The sequence below is a fragment of the Homalodisca vitripennis genome, chromosome 1 (assembly GCF_021130785.1).
Source record: "Homalodisca vitripennis isolate AUS2020 chromosome 1, UT_GWSS_2.1, whole genome shotgun sequence".
Taxonomy (NCBI): Eukaryota; Metazoa; Arthropoda; class Insecta; order Hemiptera; family Cicadellidae; genus Homalodisca; species Homalodisca vitripennis.
Genome location: NC_060207.1, coordinates 140195593 through 140216892, shown reverse-complemented (window position 1 = coordinate 140216892; position 21300 = coordinate 140195593). Strand labels below are relative to the sequence as shown.

Sequence of the window (21300 nt, the reverse complement as noted above, 5' to 3'; positions counted from 1 at the left end):
CGATGACATCAAGGTTTTCAGGAGGGTGACATCTCTTCAGGATCAAGAGGACCTTCAGCGCTCCCTCGACGCCGTTAATCAGTGGTACAGAGCCAATGCTATGGAATTAAATGTCTCAAAGTGCTTCCAAATCACGTACATTCGTAACAGTACACCCATGGCTTTCGGTTATTGCATCGACCAATCTACCATCAAATCAGTTGAGAAGATTAGAGATTTGGGAGTTATAATGACACCTTTCTTAAACCCTGAAGAACACCTAATTCATATCTCCAATAAGGCGTCTGCTCTGCTTGGATTCATGACTAGAGCCAGTAGAGACTTCCGATCACCTCACACATTAGTCACCCTGTACAAGGCTCTTGTGCGCCCCCTGTTGGAGTATTGTTCAACCATCTGGTCTCCTTATCAGATTGGCCATATCGAAAGAATCGAAAGGATACAAGTGCGCCTTATTAGATTGCTTGGAGTGAGGCTTGGATATGACTATCTGAACACACCGATTGCGGAGGTGGGCAGTCTCTTTGGTTTGCAGCCTCTGCACGAGAGAAGGAAATACATTGATCTTCTCTTCTTGTACAAACTGGTAAATTGCGTCCTGGATTGTCCCTCATTGCTATCAGACATTGACATTTATACACCAAGAGGAACAAGATCGAGGTCAATTTTTCTAAGGAGATACAAGCCCACAAACTACTCTGCAAACCATGGAATGGCTAGACTCCTAAAACTGGGAAGTGAGGCAACATATATTGATCTCTTTGCTGAAAGCGCACAGTCACTGCGAAGGAAGTATAACTTGCATTGTGCACAGGAGGGGAGATGATGATCATAACTATAAAGAACCACTACATCAACGCATGCTTTACCTTTACATTCCCAAATGCCAAATCCTCTTTCTTACCAGCAATTTATTATCCTATATCCTCATAGCTTTATGTTTTCAATTCACTGTAATTATTTATTTTTGTTATTTTTGTTGTTAATTATTACTTATACAATCTTTGTTATAGTTGCTTTGTTAAGTTTGTAATATTTTATACAGACATGTTTCTATACTCTTTATCCTCACTAATTACTTGTTGCATTTTCTCATTGTTACGCTTAAACTGTCATCTTGTTATCTGTTAGCTTTGTTATTGTTGTTATTATTATTATTATTATTGTTCTCATTGTTGCTTTCTAGTTGTATATGATTGTTATTGCAGACTAAGTATTTTATATAACCATGTATTATTTTTAAATATTTGGTCACCTGTTGCTATGATAGTTTACTCTCTGAATAAGTGCTACTCATTATCATCTAACTATTACTGTTGCATTGTTTTATTTAATTTTTGTAAGATATTTAAGCTGTCTTGAAATGTTAATATATAGCAAATAAGTACTTTAATGTAAAAATGGTGGAACAGTTGATAAATAAATAAATAAACTAAGAGGGATGTCTTTATTTTCAACTCGCATACATCCAATATTTACTGTTGATTCATAGTAATAAATTAAAGTTAAATAATAACTATATAATTCAACAGTAGTGGTTTAATTACACCTTTCTCAAGATTTCTAATTAAGTTGGAAGAAGGAAATTCTTTTATGACAAAAGTGATAGCTGCAATTAAAATACCACGGACTGCGAACTAAATTGTACATTAATATAGTAAATTTAAAACAGCAGCCAAGCCAATCAAAGTGACATTGTACTCGACTTAACCATAGTCCATAATCTGGAATAGAGGAATGGCAGTCATCTAGTTGTGACAAATTATTTGGAACATATTATTCACAAAATGGCTAAATCCTACGATTATTTATTTAAACTATTACTTATTGGAGATTCAGGAGTTGGAAAAACGTGTGTTTTATTTAGATTTTCAGAGGATGCCTTTAACACAACTTTTATATCAACAATAGGTAAGTAAAGCTTGGGCGTAGTTTTTTAACCTTAATGCTTCTGAACTCCTTTAGCCTAGATAAGTGTATTAGACCCAATACAAATGTGTAAAGGTTTTCTTGCATGTATTCTGTTTCCATTTAATTACACAAATTATTAAGTTTGTATATACATAATTATATGTCCAACAATAAACTGTTTAGTTAACCTAGGCAAGTATATATAAACTTCTCAATTCAGCCCAAGGTCTCTAAACCCAAAACCATACTAAACTAAATAAAATCCAACTAATTGACTAAATGAACTCAACTAAATAATTAACCAATTGATAACTAATTTTCGTCGGTGTGTCTAGCATTACAGATTTTGTATAAATGAGGCCTATACATTGTAATTCTGTAAAACTTGGTTATATATGTTTTTAAAAATTTATGTTTTTGTGTTAATGAAGAGTTAAAAACTAGACCTAAAGCCTTTTAAATATCCAGCTTAACTTATGTCTACTGGATTTTGTCTATGAGTTTTTATTTTCTTCACCAATATCAGAATGATATCCCTGTAACAGTACATTTTCATTTCCACAACAAATTACAAAGTGTTAAACTGTTAACATTTGGATCCCAATGTCTGTATATATGGTGTCAAAAATATCTATATAAATTTACAATGTCTGTGTATATGAAAGTTCGCAAATTAGGCTAATTGTTTTTAAATATAAAATGTAATGAACCTTATAAGTGCTATGTAAAAATGATCATAACAAGTTGATCTTTCTAATAAAATTTGAACTAAATTTAAAACACATTTTCAGTAGTACCATTTGGTACATGTTTCCGTGTGAAATCAGCTGTAATCAAGTAGCCTACTAACTACACAATTTATTGTTAAGTAAATATTACTTTGTTGTTTTAACTTTATTATTTAATTATATTTAGTAGAATATTATTTTTTTATGGTTATATTTCTTTGGCATTAGTTCTTGTTAAACAAAATTTAATGTAAGTCATATTTTTTTTTATATTTTTTTTGAATAGACTAAAATCATGGCTCTTTCATTTGGAAGATATTGAGTTTTTGTTTAATATTATACAATAGCTTACTTATTCAGATGATCAGTGTTTATCAGTAATGTATGGTTAATATTTGTATGTAAATATTTATTTATTGTTAATATAGTTGTGAAGTCAATATTTTTGTTTTTATTATGTATCTGTAGTCTATGTTCTGCTTCCTTGTGGATGGTGGTACGGGAAGTCAGGTGTTGTTATTTTCTCTTGTTGTAAGTTGCATTTGTTTATTTTGTTAACTGTGGATAAATTTTTTGCTAAGGCACAACATGTTTGTTTTTTTGAGACCATCTTTGTAAATTTTCTTAAAAAATAATTTTTTCTGAGTGCTATTGTTTTTTTGTAAGTACTGTAAAGGAACCTCTGAACAGGCTTGCCTTAGAGGCCCTAGATTTTCTTAAATTTCCTTCTTGTGTCAATATTACCTACTGTAATATGTACATACTGTATATTGTAATAGTTAAGGCTGTTTTCAATGCAAAACTACTAAGTTAAGTAATAAAATAATGGTCAGCCTGACAAGAGAATTATTAAATGTTGAGATAAAAGTGTACATTTTGTTAACTGTTGAAATTTAGGAAAATAAAATTCTTTATTCTTTATTCTTTATTCTTTATTTAGTGTGGCTGTTACTGGTAGTCTAATCTTGAATGAACTTTTATAAAATATAAACTTTTTGAGATAAAAATTTATAAAAAACCCCAAATGTTATTTGGGTAGAGTATTTGATTTAGTTGATTGGTTGATAAGAGAATAATTTATCACAAAAGTGGTAAAAATAAAAATTGTATTTAAGTGTAGAAAACTAAGTGAAACAAAACTGAAAGATGGTAAACTTGGTTTTTCTTAATATCCTATGTTTGTTTTGTTGATATTATATCTTTATTATTTAACACATTTGCTGTTGAAAACAAAACACCGTGCAATCAGAAAATTTGAAAAAATTCAGTTTTTTACACACCTGGATGTCCAAAATGTTAGGCCCACTCCAGTTCCTTCCTTTTTGCCATTATCTTGTTCCTGCCATGACAATTACCATTTACTATTGGCCTGTGTAGTTCGTCTGTGAATGCAGACATATTGTATCCTGTATTCTGTAGTTCAGTTTTAATAATTAGGCCTAGTGATGTGTTCTGTTTTTATCAAGTGCATGTTTTAGAGTTAGTGTAGTTGACAGCCAACATGGTGGTTGTGATTTCTGACTTATTAGGTTCACAACGCTCTGGAATGGTTTGTTTATTTTAACCTAGATTATAGCTCTGGTATGATTTGTTTAAATTTTAAACTAGATTGTAGTTATATCTTAGGTTAGTTTTTCACCTGAGGAAGAGATCAAATTGCAGATCTCAAAACATAGTTTACTGATTTTTTTGTATCACTGAATGATGGGAAATGTCCGGAAAAACCCTGTTTCCTTCACAGTTCTTCATCTTTAAAAATAAACTTCAAACAAAGGATTTCGGTCTACTCTACTCATATTAGCTAAAACCACTTTTTAACAGTTTTATTAAGACGTATAATTTCATTTTCAAAGCCAATATTTTAAGTACAGTTGTTCAGGCTAACTTTGACCCCCTCCACCCCCATTTTTCCTTGCAATAAACTCAATTTTAATTATATGTAGCTTTTAATTTGATTTAATTGTTATGCTCACAGTTATATATCGTATAAAATAAGTTAGATTACTAGAAAGTTAATAAACTTCTTTAAAAATGGAAAAATTAAGGGGGTCAAAGTTATACTGTGCTGTGGTAAACTTTGACCCCTTTGTACTATTTCCATTTAAATATAATATTAACAGATGTGTGCTTGCTTGGGAACAACATTGACCCCTTTCTTTAGTTACCAATAAACATTAAAAAGAACAATTCCAAGCATGTTACACATTTTCACCAAGTTTAAAACAAATTTTAATCAGCGTCTACCGTGCCACGTCCACCTAATGCCTTTTAACCTGTTGACGAGTGCCGCAAAACATACCTAGATGAGTGCGCACGGCATTTGCCGTTTGGTCCCATATGAGGGAGCACAGCATTTTCTGTTGCAGACTAATGACTGTCAGTTCGTTCTCACTGACTTACTGTGACGTCTAGCAGAGATTTTTGGAACTTTTCAGTTGTTCCTAATAGTGTCGCTGTACAGTGTTGCTAGTCCTGTATTGTGGTGGCACCTGGTGATAACTTTTAAAACTATTTTATATTTTCATTTAGGTTAAGAACTTTGGCGCGTTTTTAGCCTGCTTGTTATAGGTTACTGTAGAGTCACCACCATTGTGCTATTCGTAAGAGTAAATGTTACTTGTTTTTTTAAATACTGTGTTCGTCTAAAGTTGCATCATGGAATTTATTGACAGAAGTGATGAAATTAGATGTGAACTGTATAGAGACATGAAATTAGATGTGAACTGTATGGAGACATAAGTGAAGGTGATGTGTTGTTGTCGGATGAAGAGTATACTGACAGTGACTCTGTAAATGAAGCTACAGACTTATTTGAGAACGTTTCACCTTCTACTGAAAACTTAACCGTAAGTACAGAAGGCCAATTTGACAATTATAACAATGATAGCCTTCCTATGAGCCCTTTACAAACTGACCAGTCACAGCCATGCCCTATTTGTAAATGGGAGCATAATGGCGAATATCATCCTCGAAATTTGCAATTTGATTCTTCAAAATCAGGAATTATTATTACAGATGAGATTGTAGGCAATGAATGGAAAGAGGTTGACGCTTTCTATGAATTTTTTGATTATGATCTGGTGAATCATATTGCTACAGAAACTAGTAAATTCTACAAAGAATCTGTTATTGATGTCTGTTCTCAGTTTTCTAAGCTAAACCAGTGGGTTGACACAACAACTGATGAACTATTTTGTTTTATTGCAGCTTCACTGCTTATGCCTCACACGAAGAAAAATTGTCTGAAACAGTACTGGTCTACAGATCCACTCATAGAAACACCAATTTTCTCTAAAATGTTTTACCAGGACAGATATCTAAATTTAAGGAGAATGCTCCATTTTGACGACAACTGTCACAATACGGGTGGTGACAAGCTGTATAAAATTCGGACACTGATTGAAACATTGAGAAAGAGATTTTCATCTGTACTAAATCCCTTTCAAAATTTAGTTGTAGATGAAAGCTTGATGTTGTGGAAGGGTCAACTGTCTTTCCGGCAATACCTTCCCAACAAAAGAAAGAGATTTGGGATAAAATTGTTTGTGCTCTGTGACTGTGAAACTGGTATGGTGTTAGATTTTATAGTATACACAGGAAAAGGCACTAATGTTGACATTAATCAAACAAAAGAGAGTGGGTTGTCTTCAAAAGTAATTAGGACTCTAATACAACCATACCTGGGTAAAAGTCATGTATTATACATGGATAATTGGTACTCAAGCCCAGATTTGTTTTCTTGGTTGTATGACAGAGATACTGGAGTATGTGGAACACTGAATGCCACAAGAAAAAATGTACCATGTCTACCCAAAAAAATTAAGAAAGGTGAAGTGGTAGCTCGGCATAACGAAAAAATGCTAGTAGTAAGATGGTATGACAGGAGGCCAGTGACAATGTTGTCTACAGTTGACACAAGTGAGATGACTAATGTGAACACCAGGTCATTTGAAAACAAGCTAAAGCCAAAATGTGTCACAAATTACAACGCAAATTGGGAGCTGTAGACAAATCCGACATGATGATTTCATTTAACGATACGACAAGAAAAACCATCAAGTGGTACACTAAAGTGTTTTACCATCTGTGTTTTGAACTCTTTTTTTCATGTTCAAGGAATACCAGAAGAAAAAAAACCCTTCTGTAAGATTGCATACGAGGGGGTACCCAAAAAAACCGGAATTGTATTGCTGGCAGCCGGCAGCGTGTAGTACACATTCCTGCCGCTAGGCGTGTGTCGCGCAACCCATTGCGAGCTCAGCGACCCCAGTTCCGTTGTCCTAGTGCATTCTGTTCGTTCGTAGTGACTGTTTTCGCTAACCCTGTTTTGTTCTTGTTTCGTTTTTTGTCATGGCAAGTTTAAGTGAACAACGTGCAGCTGTAAAATTTTGTTTTTTACTTGGTAAAAATGCCGCAGAAACTATTTTAATGTTGAATACAGCTTACAAAGATGATGCTATGGGGAAAACTCAGGTCTACGAGTGGTTCGCTCGATTTAAAATTGGCGACATGTCGATTGAAGACAAACCTCGTTCTGGACGTCTATCAACCTCTCGAACGGACGAAAATGTTGAGAAAATTCATGAACTTGTGCTCACTGACCGTCGACAGACAATTGAGGAACTATCAGAAGAGATTTTAAGAAGATTGCGCAACAGTGTTCGCCAGAAAAAAACCCGATTTGTGGCAGACTGGAGACTGGTTCTTCCACCACGACAACGCACCAGCACACACAGCCATCTCAGTTAGGCAGTTTTTAGCCAAAAACGGCATGGTTCCGCTGCCCCACGCACCTTACTCGGCTGACCTCGCTCCATGCGACTTTTTTTTATTTCCACACATGAAAAGAGGCTTGAAAGGTCAACGATTTGATAGCGTTGAAGAGGTTAAGAAAAAAAACGAAGCTCGAGCTTGCAGTCATTTCTAAAGATGGCTACAAAAAATGTTTTGATCAATGGAAATACCGTTGGGACAAGTGTATTAGTTGTAATGGAGATTATTTTGAAGGAGATAAGGTCGTATTGTAAAAAATTTGATAATATATAATTTTTATAAAATAATTCCGGTTTTTTTTGGGTACCCCCTCGTATAATGGACTTTAGGATAATTCTGATCCGACAACTATTAGAAAATCATTTCACGGCAAAAAACAACGGAAAGAACGTGGCACGCCCGATCGCAGGCAGGACACAAGACCCGTTATGCCTCCAAGGTCGCCATTTTATAAGGCCACTCCCCCGGAATGATTCAAAGAAGCGTAAACTACTGAGGCAGTGCTATGTGTGCAAACACACCACTCGAACTGGACAAAGAAGAAAAGAAACCAGAATGTTCAACATGTGAGATCGCCCTTTGTATATATCCTTGTTTTGAGCAGTATCACACACTAGCAAAGTTTTAAAACGAAATTATTGCTTTTAACAATCTATAATGTATTTTTATATAAACTTAAACTATTATAAATAAGTTTATTAACATTTAAAAGTTTTTTTTATTTTACTCCCCAAAGGTCTGTCACTGGTCAATGAGGCACTCACTATGGACCGTCATAGCGGCACGGCAAATGCCGTGTGCACTCAACAGGTTAAAGGATAAATTTAAATAAAAACTTCTGATTGTTTTAAAGACACTTTATTATAAAAACGATATTAAAAGTTGTTTGTACTAAGTAAATACACAGTAGAGAATTTTTAGTTTTTAAATACACCACTTTGTGTTCAAAAACTCATCGTCAATCCTGTAGTCACCTGTAGTAGTCACAGGTAATACCGCTGAAGGATCAATTTTTGTAATCAAATCTTGTTCAAGATAAAATATTTCATCCTTACGACCAGTATCTTCTTCAGGCCATCTCCAATATTTACCATTTTTACTCATGGCATTAACTTTAATTTTTATATTTTTGGCTGAGTCGTCAGTTTCAAAACTTGTTATTTGCCCGGGAAAGTACGAGCCTTCATAATGGATTATAACAAAGTCATTTGAACAAACTTTTCAACATTTAAAGGTGATACATTTGAATTTGTTAGTTGAATATTTTATTCTGAGTCTATATCAGGTAGATCAGAATCAAGAGGGAATTCTTCTTCACTCTCAGCATTTTTCTTGCCCTTCTGGTTTTGTTTTGGATTTGTACTTCTACTCTTCCTAAGTTTTGATTTTATTTCTTGATTACTTTTCCTTTTCTTAGCTTTTTCTTCTGCCTTTTCTCTGTTCTCAACATACATCTGGACTTCTTCATATGACACACTTTTTCCAGGTTCAACTGGCAATTGAAATTGTTTCCCTCTTTTGTTGAGGATAAGTAAATGGGCCTTCATATCTTCCAAGTATTGTTTAAAATTCTCACCTATAACTTCAGGCAAATTTTCCTCCTTGCCTTTTGGGTCTGTATTTCCACAGTGCATGAGAGTAAAACAAGACTTTGTTGAGTTTCTTACGATTTCAGGATGTTTAGTACCTCTCCTAAACAAAAGTTTAGTTCTTTTAGGATCATCATGGAATCCGCTTTCATCAAAATTAAAGATATTTTCAGATGGGACATCATTTAATTCTGTTTCTAAATTATAAAAAAATGAATTTATAGAGTCTGAATTGATTTGGGCTTTTTTTCTTGAGATATTTTGACCAAATACGTACTCAAACACTGTAACCTATATTTCATTAACATTTACAACATTTAATGGAATATATTCATATCTAGGATGTTTTGGTTAGGTGATTTTGTAATATTTTTAGTTCTCTCAAGCTTTTGAGATAAGACCTTCTAAAACTTTGATCTGTTACTGATATTTTACTATCCTGAGGAGTGCTTTTCATTCCTCACAATCAGTGAGGGGCAGCAAGCAACAAAGGTGCTGCCACAGTGTCAGCCTGTTCTATTTACCTTTACCAGTTCCTATTTTAAGATTCTTTTTTTAAACTTTACACATCTTACTGTTACACATTACACTTACATCTTAACTTACACAACTTTACACTGTGATTAAGATTATAGTTTTTTGTCTGAAATTCTTTTATTCAAATAAACAACAAATAATGTTAAGAGGGTAAAGTAAATATTTTCTATAATTTTTAAATTTCAGTAATTCTGATCAAGTGCTGTAAAATATTGACTAATTTTCTTTTTTTCACCTTTAAATTTTTAAAATAAACTGACGGCCACCCTTATGTATAATAGATTTTTATTCCGTACTTTAGTAATATCCAGAGATTTGTGGAAGAGTTCATCTTACCGGGGATCTAAAAAGAGTACATTACTAGAAAGAACAGACTTTATTTGACTTACTGTGAAAATGACGTCATTATGACAATTGATTCTTGTGTTGTGCCTCCCAAATGGAAACAGTGTCAGCGTGCAGGAGGGCACTGTGTTATTTTGGCTATTTGTTATTTGGCTGTATAAGTTGGTAAATACATATGTATACACTATAAATATAAAAAGTTAAAGAAAGCTCACATGATCTGAGCTTGAATTTTGGTACTATTGTGAGGAATGTTTTTCATTTTCCACCAGAAGTGCGGGCTGGCAGTCTGCACTAATGGCCAGAGGCATTTCTGATCGGTATTTTACCACGCTCAGATGGTCCAATGTAATCTGATGTCGGAAAAGTTGGATGACGTGATCTTAGGTAGGGAAAGTACCGATCAAAAATACTCTTGGCCATCAGTGCACCTTCAGTGCCATCCTGCACTTCTGGCGAAAAACAAAAAACATCCCTTAAGATAGTGCCCAAATTCAAGCTCAGATCGCGTGAGTGCTCTTAAAGGTTATCTTTAATTTTGGTACTGTTAGTAACATATTTATGATAACCTATCTAAACCTACTTATATAGTCTAATAACAAAAATAGTAGTTAGAGACATAGTGGCCTTCTTCTCACCAAGATCGCTTCCTTTTGGGAGGCAAAAAACAAAAAAAACCGGTTGTCATAACGATGTAATGTTTACAGTAAGTCAAATAAAATATGTTCTTTAATAGATGTAGATGTTTTAGAACCCCGGTAGGATAAACCTCCAAAAATAGTGGCCTCAGGATAATACCAGAGTATCTTATATTTTTTTTATACTACGAAAAATGTATCAGAAACAAAAGTTAAAGTTAATTTTATAGAAATGTGTCATATGTTATACTAATCTTGTTCTCATGGATTATTTAATAATCTATAGTTAGCAAGTATGAACTGCTATACAGTAATTATTAATCCTTATTACTTTCATGAAGAAATTAAAAAATAAGGTTTTTGTTATATTATTATTTATAAAAAAAATATAAGGTAATGGTAAATAAACTTAATTTGTGAACTTAAAAGGGTACTTTACTGCTAAAACAAAATATATTAAATACTGAATTTATTATTCTATATTCTATTATTTTGCTTAAATGTGGGTTGAGTTATATATTTATACTAAATCTAGTCACTGTTTTTGTTTTTAAGATCATTAAATGCATGTCCAATATCTTTCAAATTCCTGTGTGGGTTTATGGTGACACTGTTGTCTTGATGCTTGTACAGTGTTTTAAGGCATTCCAATAAATGTCCCTGAAGTACAATATTTTTATGTTTTTAAATAAAAATTTGATGATTGTGATAAAAGTGATATCATTCAATATTGTCAGTGAAGTTCAGCAGATAAGACACAAATGGTTAAGTGCTCATCTACAGTTGATGATTTTATTATTGACAACAGGAAAAAATTTAACAGTTGATTCCACATTCATATATTGCAAAATCACAATTCTCATGCCTTAAACACACAAAATAAAATTTTACAAGCAACAGTTTTTATTTATTGTTGTGAAAACTATTCTTTTAGAGATTTACAGGAAGAGGCTCAGTAGATTTAACCAGCTGTAAACTTGAAATACGTTTTGAGAATGTAAAAACACTTCCAGCCAAAAAAAAACTTTTCCACAACTTTAGGCCTCTCTATTAATTTGGCACAGGAGAAACAAGCTAAATAAGTGAACACAAATAACCAACATTAACATGTTCAACTGAAAAAAATATAACCCTTTAAAAGAGTGACATTGTCTGGCCGCTATATATTAAATAAAATATCTCTATTCATGGAATATTATACATTAAAACATTCAATAGCATCAAGAACATTAAACTTACAACTAATCAATGCAGTTCTAGAACAAACAACTAAAAACAAATAACTATAAATTTCACCAGCAAAAAACAAACCTGGTCCCTTCTTTCAGCAAACTCCTGCAATGAATAAAATGGATTTTCAAGCAAATATTTTTTTGTTTTTAAAAACCTCCTTAAATTTGGCTGTAATAAATATTATTTGGTAGTTAGTGCAAAAATGTTGTTCCAGTATAACAAATCTGTTTAGAAAAATTCAAAATTATGCTGAACTACTTTCTACCAAAGATTTTTTCAAAAATATAAAGTTCAAAACAATTAGAATTCTAAATTATTAAAAAAAATATTTTACAGGTTCATTTTAGTTTTAGTTTTAACATGATTCTGAGTGGTCTCTGTTGTAGCAACAGTATTTTCTTTAGATTATGTTTGATTGTAGCACCATACATACTTGTTCCATGGAGTACATGTAGACGCATTAGGTCATCATATATTATTTTTAATGCCTCTAAATTACACATATCTGACATTTGGCACAGTGCACAACATGTATAACCCAAGAAAGATGTTGGTTATTTATGAGCCTCAAAAATGTTGTGCTTTCAGTCCGTTGTAATCTGTCACTATCTTTACGAATAGGAATGTCATACATGTATGACCACTTTTGGTACTTGGAGTCATCTTCAATTGATAGGGAGGTGGCTGATATGACAGTTAAGTTTTATCTTCCTAATACATTTGAACTACACCTTCCTTTTCATGGCAAAGACAAGAAGATACATACATGATCTGCTCCAGTACCGGTATGTCATGTGCTTGCTGTTGTTGACAATTCTCTGACAACTTAATTTACATTAAACATATATTATTTTTTCAGGCATAGATTTCAAGATAAGAACAATAGAACTCGATGGGAAGAAAATAAAGCTTCAAATTTGGTGAGTTTTCAGAACGATATATTTTTGTAGATTACGTTTTATTATAACACTTTTGTACATCTCAATCTTAGTTTCTATAATTAAATTACACTTGTTTTACAATAGATTCCAAAAGTTATAAGATATTCTTTATTCATTAGATAATTTAACCCATTCGCTGCTGAAAAGTTATATCAAGACGTACCCTAGGTGCTAAAAAATGTTATGTTACTAAATCCTACCTTATGTGTTGAAATGTCTGGAAATGGCATTAGAGCCACAAATCCGAACTCCTGATGTGCGTTCTGGCCCATCAGAGTCATCAGTCTCCGGCGGACCCCGCAGCACCTGGTGTTGTCACTCATGTACTCCCGCGCACAAGCTGCACTGCCGAACACGCTCAAGAGCGTCAACCGCAACCGCATTTCATCACTACGCACTTTTATTGTACATTGTCCTAAATTTAAAAAAATTAAACTATTTATACTATATACAACCCTCCCACTTATGTTCAAATTTAGTAAATTGTATAGGTCTCATTCCTGAAGTTGTTATTGTCCATTGTGGAGCTGTAGTGTATATGTCGGGGTCCTCATCAGCATCATTTACCGACGATCCATCATCTGATTCCTCATCCGATACGTCATCCACAGCGCGTTGTAACTCGATGTGGGTAGCTTCTGAGGCGTTTCCAGACGGTCCAGGGATTGAATGATCCATTTTCTCATCGTACAACACTCGTACACACACAACAAACACTATTGTACACACTAAAATAACAGTGAACACTCTAAAACTTAACAGACAGTAATAAAAACTAGGGGTCACGGGCGGACCCTGTAGGGTGGCGGCAAGACGCGAACGAACCACGTTCCAAGACCGACATGAATCACTAGCCAACTTCTGTAGCATACCAACCTACTCCGGCAACTGGCTGAACCACACTGAGCCTATACACAATGCGATGCATGGGTAGTCCACCCGCGCACCCCCCTCCAACCCAACCAAACCCAACCTAAACCCAAACCAAAGTTTATTAAATACAGAAACTACAAAAATATTGATCTTGACCTTCTGATTTTCGATACTTCCAATATTTCTTGGCATGAAATACTATTTTCTGATGACGTGAATGATATGGTTTTTCAATTTAATTCCCTAATTCTTCAATTGTTTGATAAACATGCTCCAATAGTCTTCAAACGTGTAACAAAAAAGCCTGCTCCCTGGATTACTGACTTTATTCGCCATCTGCAAAGACAGAGAGACACCGCTTTCCGCTAGGCTAAGCGAACAAAGAATCAGCACGATTGGAGCTTATATAAAAGACTGAGAAATCAGACACAGCAACAAATTAGAAATTCTAAAATTAGATTTTACTACAATTCTCTTTCTCAGAAACAATCAACTAAAACCCTGTGGACGAAACTGAAAGAGCTGGGAGTGGGCAAATCTGATAGTGACCAACAAACCCATTTAAATCCAAATATAATCAATAACTTTTTTGCTAACGTCCCCATTGATCTGTCTTGTGCTCGTGATTATGTCATAGAGCTAGAGGCTTCTCCGCTTGACAGACCTGTTCATCAGTTTTCTTTCACTCCGGTGACTGAGGCTGAGGTGTTCAGGGCGGTCATGAGGATGTCTAGCAATGCAGTCGGGGCCGACAAAATTCCAATCAAGTTCATTAAGAGCACTCTGCCAGTCACCCTCCCAGTTATTACTGCAATATTTAATAAATCTTTAATGTCCTCAACTTTTCCAGATATATGGAAATGTGCTCAAATCCGTCCCTTAAATAAGTGTTCTTCCCCTAAAGCTCCATCTGATTTAAGACCTATTAGTATACTGCCCGCGCTATCCAAGTGTTTAGAACGAATAGTCCACCAACAATTCTCCCGTTTTATTGACAGTGGCAATATTTTGTCTGTATTTCAATCTGGGTTTCGCCCTCACCACAGTACTGCCACAGCCCTTTTAAAAATCACAGAAGATATAAGACTTGCTATGGACAAGCGACAAGCTACAATTTTGACTCTATTCGATTTTTCCAAGGCCTTCGACTGCGTGTATCACCCTCTTTTACTGATCAAATTGAAGAGGTATGGTTTCTCTGATGGTTGTGTCAGGTGGGTGGGGTCATATCTCTCCGAGCGACAGCAGCGTGTCAAGACTGACAATGGGTGCTCCGAGTGGAAACCTGTCACCCAAGGGGTGCCTCAGGGTTCTGTACTTGGACCACTTCTTTTTACACTCTACATTAATGACATAACTACTAGCATCCGACACTCAAAGTTCCATCTGTACGCTGACGATTTACAAATTTACCGCCACTTTTCACCTAATGAGATGGACACTTGTGTACAAGTAATGAACTCTGATATTGATTCAATAGCTTACTGGACTTGCAGACATGGACTGAAACTTAATGAAACCAAGACTAACTGTATTTTAATAGGCTATCAAAGGCTTATTACTAAAATCGACATTAATACTGCTCCAAGACTGATACTGAACAACAAAGAAATAGTTTACAATGAAAAAGTAAAAAACCTGGGATGGGCTGATCAGGTGTCACTAATTTGTAATAGGGTTTTTGCCTGTAGCCTATACATGGCCTCAAGCGATTTGCACAATATTTGCCGTTGGATGTTAGAGTGATGTTGGTGAAAACTCTAGTTTTACCTCACTTCAATTACTGTGACGTGGTGATCAATGACATGACTGTTGACCTTTCTAGTAAAATTCAGCGTGCACAGAATTATTGTATTCGGTTTATTTTCAACTTACGACGTGATAATCACGTATCTCCTTATTTTGAGCAATTATCCCTATTAAATTCCAAAGAACTTAGAGATCTTCATGTACTTAGTCTGTTGCACGCACTAATCCACAATGGTTGTCCAAGTTATTTGGCCCAAAGTTTCGTTTTTATGTCTGATATTAGTGCACGTAGAACTCATAGGGGTGCATCTTTATTATCAACTCCAATTCATAGGACAACCATATATAATAAATCTTTCACTGTTTCCGCATGTCGATTGTGGAACGCTCTCCCAGACAACATCAGAAATATTGACAAGCGCGGTCGCTTTGGGGCGGAGGTTAGGGCCTTTCTGCTGCGGACTCGGCGGGAGTGACGGTTGGTGGTTCTTGTGGTCACACTTGTGGTAACTGTATGTAAGTGGCGTGGATGGGGAATGAAAGCTGATTAGGATAGGATAGTTTTATTAGTTGCCTGTTGTATTAAAGAGATTTATGTTAGAGTTTAATCTAAATGGTTAATTTTAATTATAATTTATATATATACATTATTATGTTACATCCAATATGTTATTAATTATTAAAGTGATTTAGTTTAAGTGTCAGTTACAATGTTGTAATAGGTATGATTATATTTTACTTTGTTTGTTTTGTTTGGAGGTTAAGTGGTAGAAAGGACTTTTAAGTCCTAACTTCGCCTCTGTAAATAAAGGCATTTTTCATTCCATTTCCAAGGCCATGACGCGCGGGTTCCGCCGGCGGGCCAGCCGCACTGAATATGTTAAAGGTAGTTGGTCTCCATTGACCTTACATTGCCACTTGTGACCCTTGGTAGGTTAATGTTAAAAATAGGGTATTCATGAAAAAAAAAACTGGGGTTTCAGAATGATTTTAATTTAATCAAAAGTGTAAAGTGATTTTGAGGATTGTAAATATTACTTATTTGGGCTGAACATTTAGCGAAGCCTTTCCCACCAGTTGCTTGTGACAAAATTTGATTTTTCTTGTCTGTACCCACGATTACTTTTGAATGAGTTGACCTATAGGGTTGAAATTAGGATGATACTTTTAACTCTATTACCTGTACATCGGTATTGGAAATGGTACACATTGGTCTATTGGGAGTCTCAATTTCTGTCTGTCAGAAAGTGACTCTGGTTACATTGGTCTAATGTGTAACCATGTTGGTAATAACATAGAAAAAATCATATATATTATGAAAGCGAATCATAAGACAATTTCCAATAACTTATTAACACATGTGATGAAGTTACTTTATTGGATTGGTTGATTCCAAAGAAAGCTTGAACATACTAGTTGAACACATTGACTGTGGCACATGCACATTACTACTTTACAGGCCGAAGACCGATACAAATCTCGTGTCGTAGTGAGGATATTAGCCTACAATGACATCTTCATATTAAACTAAATGATAAAGGGCATTTTTAACTGTGTTATTATGACTGGTATTAAAAATGGGATAGATGGAGCATGGATGTCATATGTGGTAGTTTAAAAGTTTTAAGCTGAGACATTAATTAATAAAATAAAAGCTACCTCACCAGAAGGGTTAGGCACATGGAACTTTGTTACTCTCTTTAATCATCAAAAATAAAAAAGTAAGAACAGAACAACTTTATTATTTACTGTACTATCTATTAAGATTAATATTTACAAGTACTTGGCTTAGTACCTATTATTATACACAAAATTAATACTTACAGGCACAGCTCGTGGGAATTTGATTTTGTGGCTGAGGCAGGTCAATTTTTGTAATGGATGTCACCATATTTATACTGGAAATGGATGTCTAACTCAGCCATGTAAAAAAGAAGGGTTCATAATAATTGTAAAAAAATTGTTTATTGTATTTTGACATTTTACAATTACTCTGTATGGTACAAATTTCCTCTTGTCTTATGTACAATAAAAAATTGTGGCTTACATTTAAGTAACATTACACCTAGTAATTTAGCAAACTTATTCAACTTAACCCTTTCAGGGCCAGGACCAAATATGAGTTGTTGCAAAATTTTTTCACATATCATATCCGCTTGTGACTAGTCAAAAGTGCCAGGCTAAAATTGGCAATTTTGCAGTCTCTTAGATTAAAATTTACAACTTTTCATAAAAATTAGAGAATGACCTAAAAGTTGCACCAAATTACTCGTATAGATATATACTATCTACAAAAAAATAAATAGATGTAGTTTTAAGTAATTTTAAATTTTAAAAAAAATAATGTTTTAATAGATTACATAAAAAGTTTTTAATTTTTTTAGTAAATAACTAAAAAAAGAAAAATACTTTTACCATGGGAAGCTATTTTATTATATTGTACATTTTAGAAAGGAACAACCATACAAAATTTTGTGTTAATTCTCTCATAAATAAATTTTTTATGACACATTTTGTATAAATACGCATAATTGTACTTCGCAACAAGTGATAAAGCAACTGACTCTTACACTGCAAGAAACTTAAAATAAATATTCACATTATGGATGTACTGGTAAACAGATGAATGTAGGATCCATAAACAGTTTCAATACAGTTAAAAACACTATTTACCAAGAAATATTTACACAATTTTATTTGACATTTATTTACACTTTTTCTATTTTCAAATATGCTACTTACAATTTCACTCCCGTGAGATCGCAAATTGTCAGTCATTGTAACTACTACACACAATAGCTAAGCACGTAACTACTAACACAACTAATATTTACAACCACAAAATAAAATAATGAAGAAAATCCAGCATACAATAGTACGATTACACTAAAACATAAAGAATTAACAACAATAGATCGAGTCAGCTGATAATGTCACGTGACAATTATTACGAAATAAAAATGCATAGACCTCCAAAATAAAAATGATATTCATATTAATTACCTACAAATATACCAGGGAATAAAAAACATAAAACTTTAATAATTTGATGTCGTATTTATTTAAGAAAACGACGAATATCAAGGCGACTATATATTGCCGCCTGGCGCTTATCACGTATGTCATCGACACGCCTGGCACTTTTCAGACGCGATCTATGGCGGCAATATATTGCCGCCTGGCCCGGAAAGGGTTTAAACACTATTAAAACAAATTTGAACTAAACTAGGTGCTATGGATCAAAAGACCCACCTGAGGACGATCTTGCTACTTCCATACATCTCATTTCACCTGTTGTGCAAAATATCATGCAACACCAATAATAATTAAATGTATTAACTAAATCAGTATCCGTTTCTTAAATATTTTATATATATATATATATATATATATATATATATATATATATATACTGTATTATATTTTATTAACATTTTTTATACCTCCTATTAATAATTTATCCTCCATAATTTTTATTCATTTTTTTATTTGTAACTGGAAACACCAATTTACAGAAGGTTTACATCAATATGAACAAAATTGCCACATATGTAAAGAGCACATAAAGAAAATAATTGGTGTTTTGGTACAATATGGTGTGATAATATTAAAACTGTATGTTGTATACATTACAATATATTGAAATATTTAGGTGAAATTAAATAATCATACCAAATTGCATTGTTATAAACTTAAATAGTTTTAGATTTATGAATTTTTTGTGAAAAAAACACAAGTAGACAGACATTTTATGTAAAAAACACAGACTGAACCTTTTAAGGTTAAAATGAACAAATCATACCAGAGTGTTTTAACTCAGCTACTGTAAGAGTACTTACAGAAGTTATCCTATACAAGAATACTATGTTACAGTTGCATCTTAAACAAAGTTCATTTGTTTTTTTGGCTGACCCTTTTGTCGAAATTTTAATGTATTTTGTCCTGATAATTCTTTATATTTAGTGACAACTTTGTAGAGTAATTAGGTTTTTTTTTTTACTTTTTTATGTTTAACAGTTTATACCTGGAGAGTTAAAAGTATAATTAAGTAAGATATAATAAAGTTACAGGTAATGAATAATTAAATTTTTAGTGTAATCATACTTGTATAATGCGGGCCACAGCTACTCTGGTTTTGCAGAAAACTTTTAAACCACTAAATCCTTACTTTATAGGGATACTGCCGGCCAAGAGAGATTCAGAACTATTACCACAGCCTATTACAGAGGAGCAATGGGGATAATGCTAGTTTACGACATAACGAACGAGAAAAGTTTTGAAAACATTAAAAACTGGATCCGCAACATTGAAGAAAATGCGTCTGCTGATGTTGAGAAAATGTTGCTAGGAAACAAGTGTGAACTCAATGAAAAAAGACAGGTAGGTTTACCGATTATGGTGTAATAATACAGTTTCCACTATCCTTCTTTACTGATTAATTGGATATTTACTAAATTTTTTGTTTGTAATCATGATATAAAAACACTTGCCACATTATTAAGTTTAACCCTTTGAGTACCGAAGTATCGTTTATTTTAATGTTACAAAAAGTGCATAGTGTCAGTGTCACTAATTTTGACATTTTGGATTTTGATAATATTTTAAATAGTATGTTATTTGAAGCATCTAACTGTTGTTATAATCAGTGTTAACTGATTATAACATAACCTCAAAAAATTTCCAGTACTAGTTAAGGATGCCAAGACAACAGCTACCAGTTTCATTTAGAAGCTGTAATTTACAGTCATTTAGGTCATGCTGTACCTAATTTACAGTTTCATCTGTAAATAAGGTTAGTTGAAAAACATTGTTGGGTCGAATAGTTTGAACCTAGATAAATGACAGAATAATTACTTAAATTACAGCATCTAACGGAGAAAAGGTTTTATAAAAGGTAAAAAAAATGTATTCAGAGTCATTCCATGTCAGTTCAACCAGACCGTTTCACCCACCATTTCAGATTTGTAATGAAACTTAGGTAGCTTTGTTCTATATGTAAAGATAGTAAAACTACCAAATTTGGAATTTTTATCTCGCTTAGTTTTCCAGTTATAATAGTACTTTAAAGTTTTTACATTTTTCAATTCCCGCACTATGGATAGTGCCAAACAAAACATGACATATAAAAGAAAATAATTTCTCATTTCCTCATTTGACACTCAATCTTTATAGAATTTTCAAGGCAGGTTCCTTGAGTACTAGGGAATAAAAAAAAATTACCTTAACAGTCTAAGTTAAACCTAAGATATTATAAAAAATTACAATTTTTATGTCTTGTTTAGTTTTAAAAACGCAAACATGTTTAACGTTAAATTCAATATCTCAAAAAGGGACTGAGATAATCAAGACATTTTTTTCCTAAATTATCTGCATAATATGGGCTTTAATTTAGTAAAATAATTATTTTGTTCCTTCTATTTCTTAAGTGCATTGCAAGTTTCAATATGTTTTTTACAAGTGAAGTGAGGTTCTCTCAATCCCAATGAATACCTTCTACTATCTTTATATATAGAACAAAGCTACCAAGTTTCATACAAATCTGAGATGGTGGGTGAAAAAATTTTTTTTTTCGTGTTGAATTGGTGTGGAATGACCCTTCACTAACTACCTATGGCAAATACAGGAGTTCGTCAAAATGCTCTATTGCATTGAAACACATTTGTATTTTGTGATGATTTTTTTGTTTATAATTTACTGTCTTCTAATTTCACATGTTTATATATGTTTTTATGTGTATAATTCTTTTTATGTACAAAACAGAATTTATTCTCAGATATCAAGAGAGAGGAGAGAAGCGCTTGATAGAATATGGAATAAAGCTTATTGAGACCAGTGTCAAATCCGCACTCTGTGCGAAGAAGCTTTATACACATTAGTTAAGGACATTAATACAATAACATAATCTGTTTATTCTCAGGTATCAAGAGAGAGGGAAGAAGCACTTGATAGAATATGGAATAAAGCTTATTGAGACCAGTGTCAA

The 21300-nt window shown here is 33.4% G+C and overlaps 1 protein-coding gene across 2 annotated transcripts in view; it reads left to right on the top strand.

Moving 5' to 3' along the window:
• The first annotated feature begins 1717 nt into the window (after nucleotides 1-1717).
• The window catches only part of LOC124372215 (ras-related protein Rab-8A), a 31995-nt gene continuing 12412 nt past the window's right edge, over nucleotides 1718-21300 (top strand). For both annotated transcript variants that reach the window (XM_046830592.1, XM_046830586.1), the window contains exons 1-3: nucleotides 1718-1911; nucleotides 12614-12674; nucleotides 19493-19697. In XM_046830592.1, the coding sequence (XP_046686548.1) occupies nucleotides 1788-1911; nucleotides 12614-12674; nucleotides 19493-19697 (390 nt within the window). In that variant the 5' untranslated portion in view covers nucleotides 1718-1787. The remainder of the gene's footprint in view (nucleotides 1912-12613; nucleotides 12675-19492; nucleotides 19698-21300) is intronic.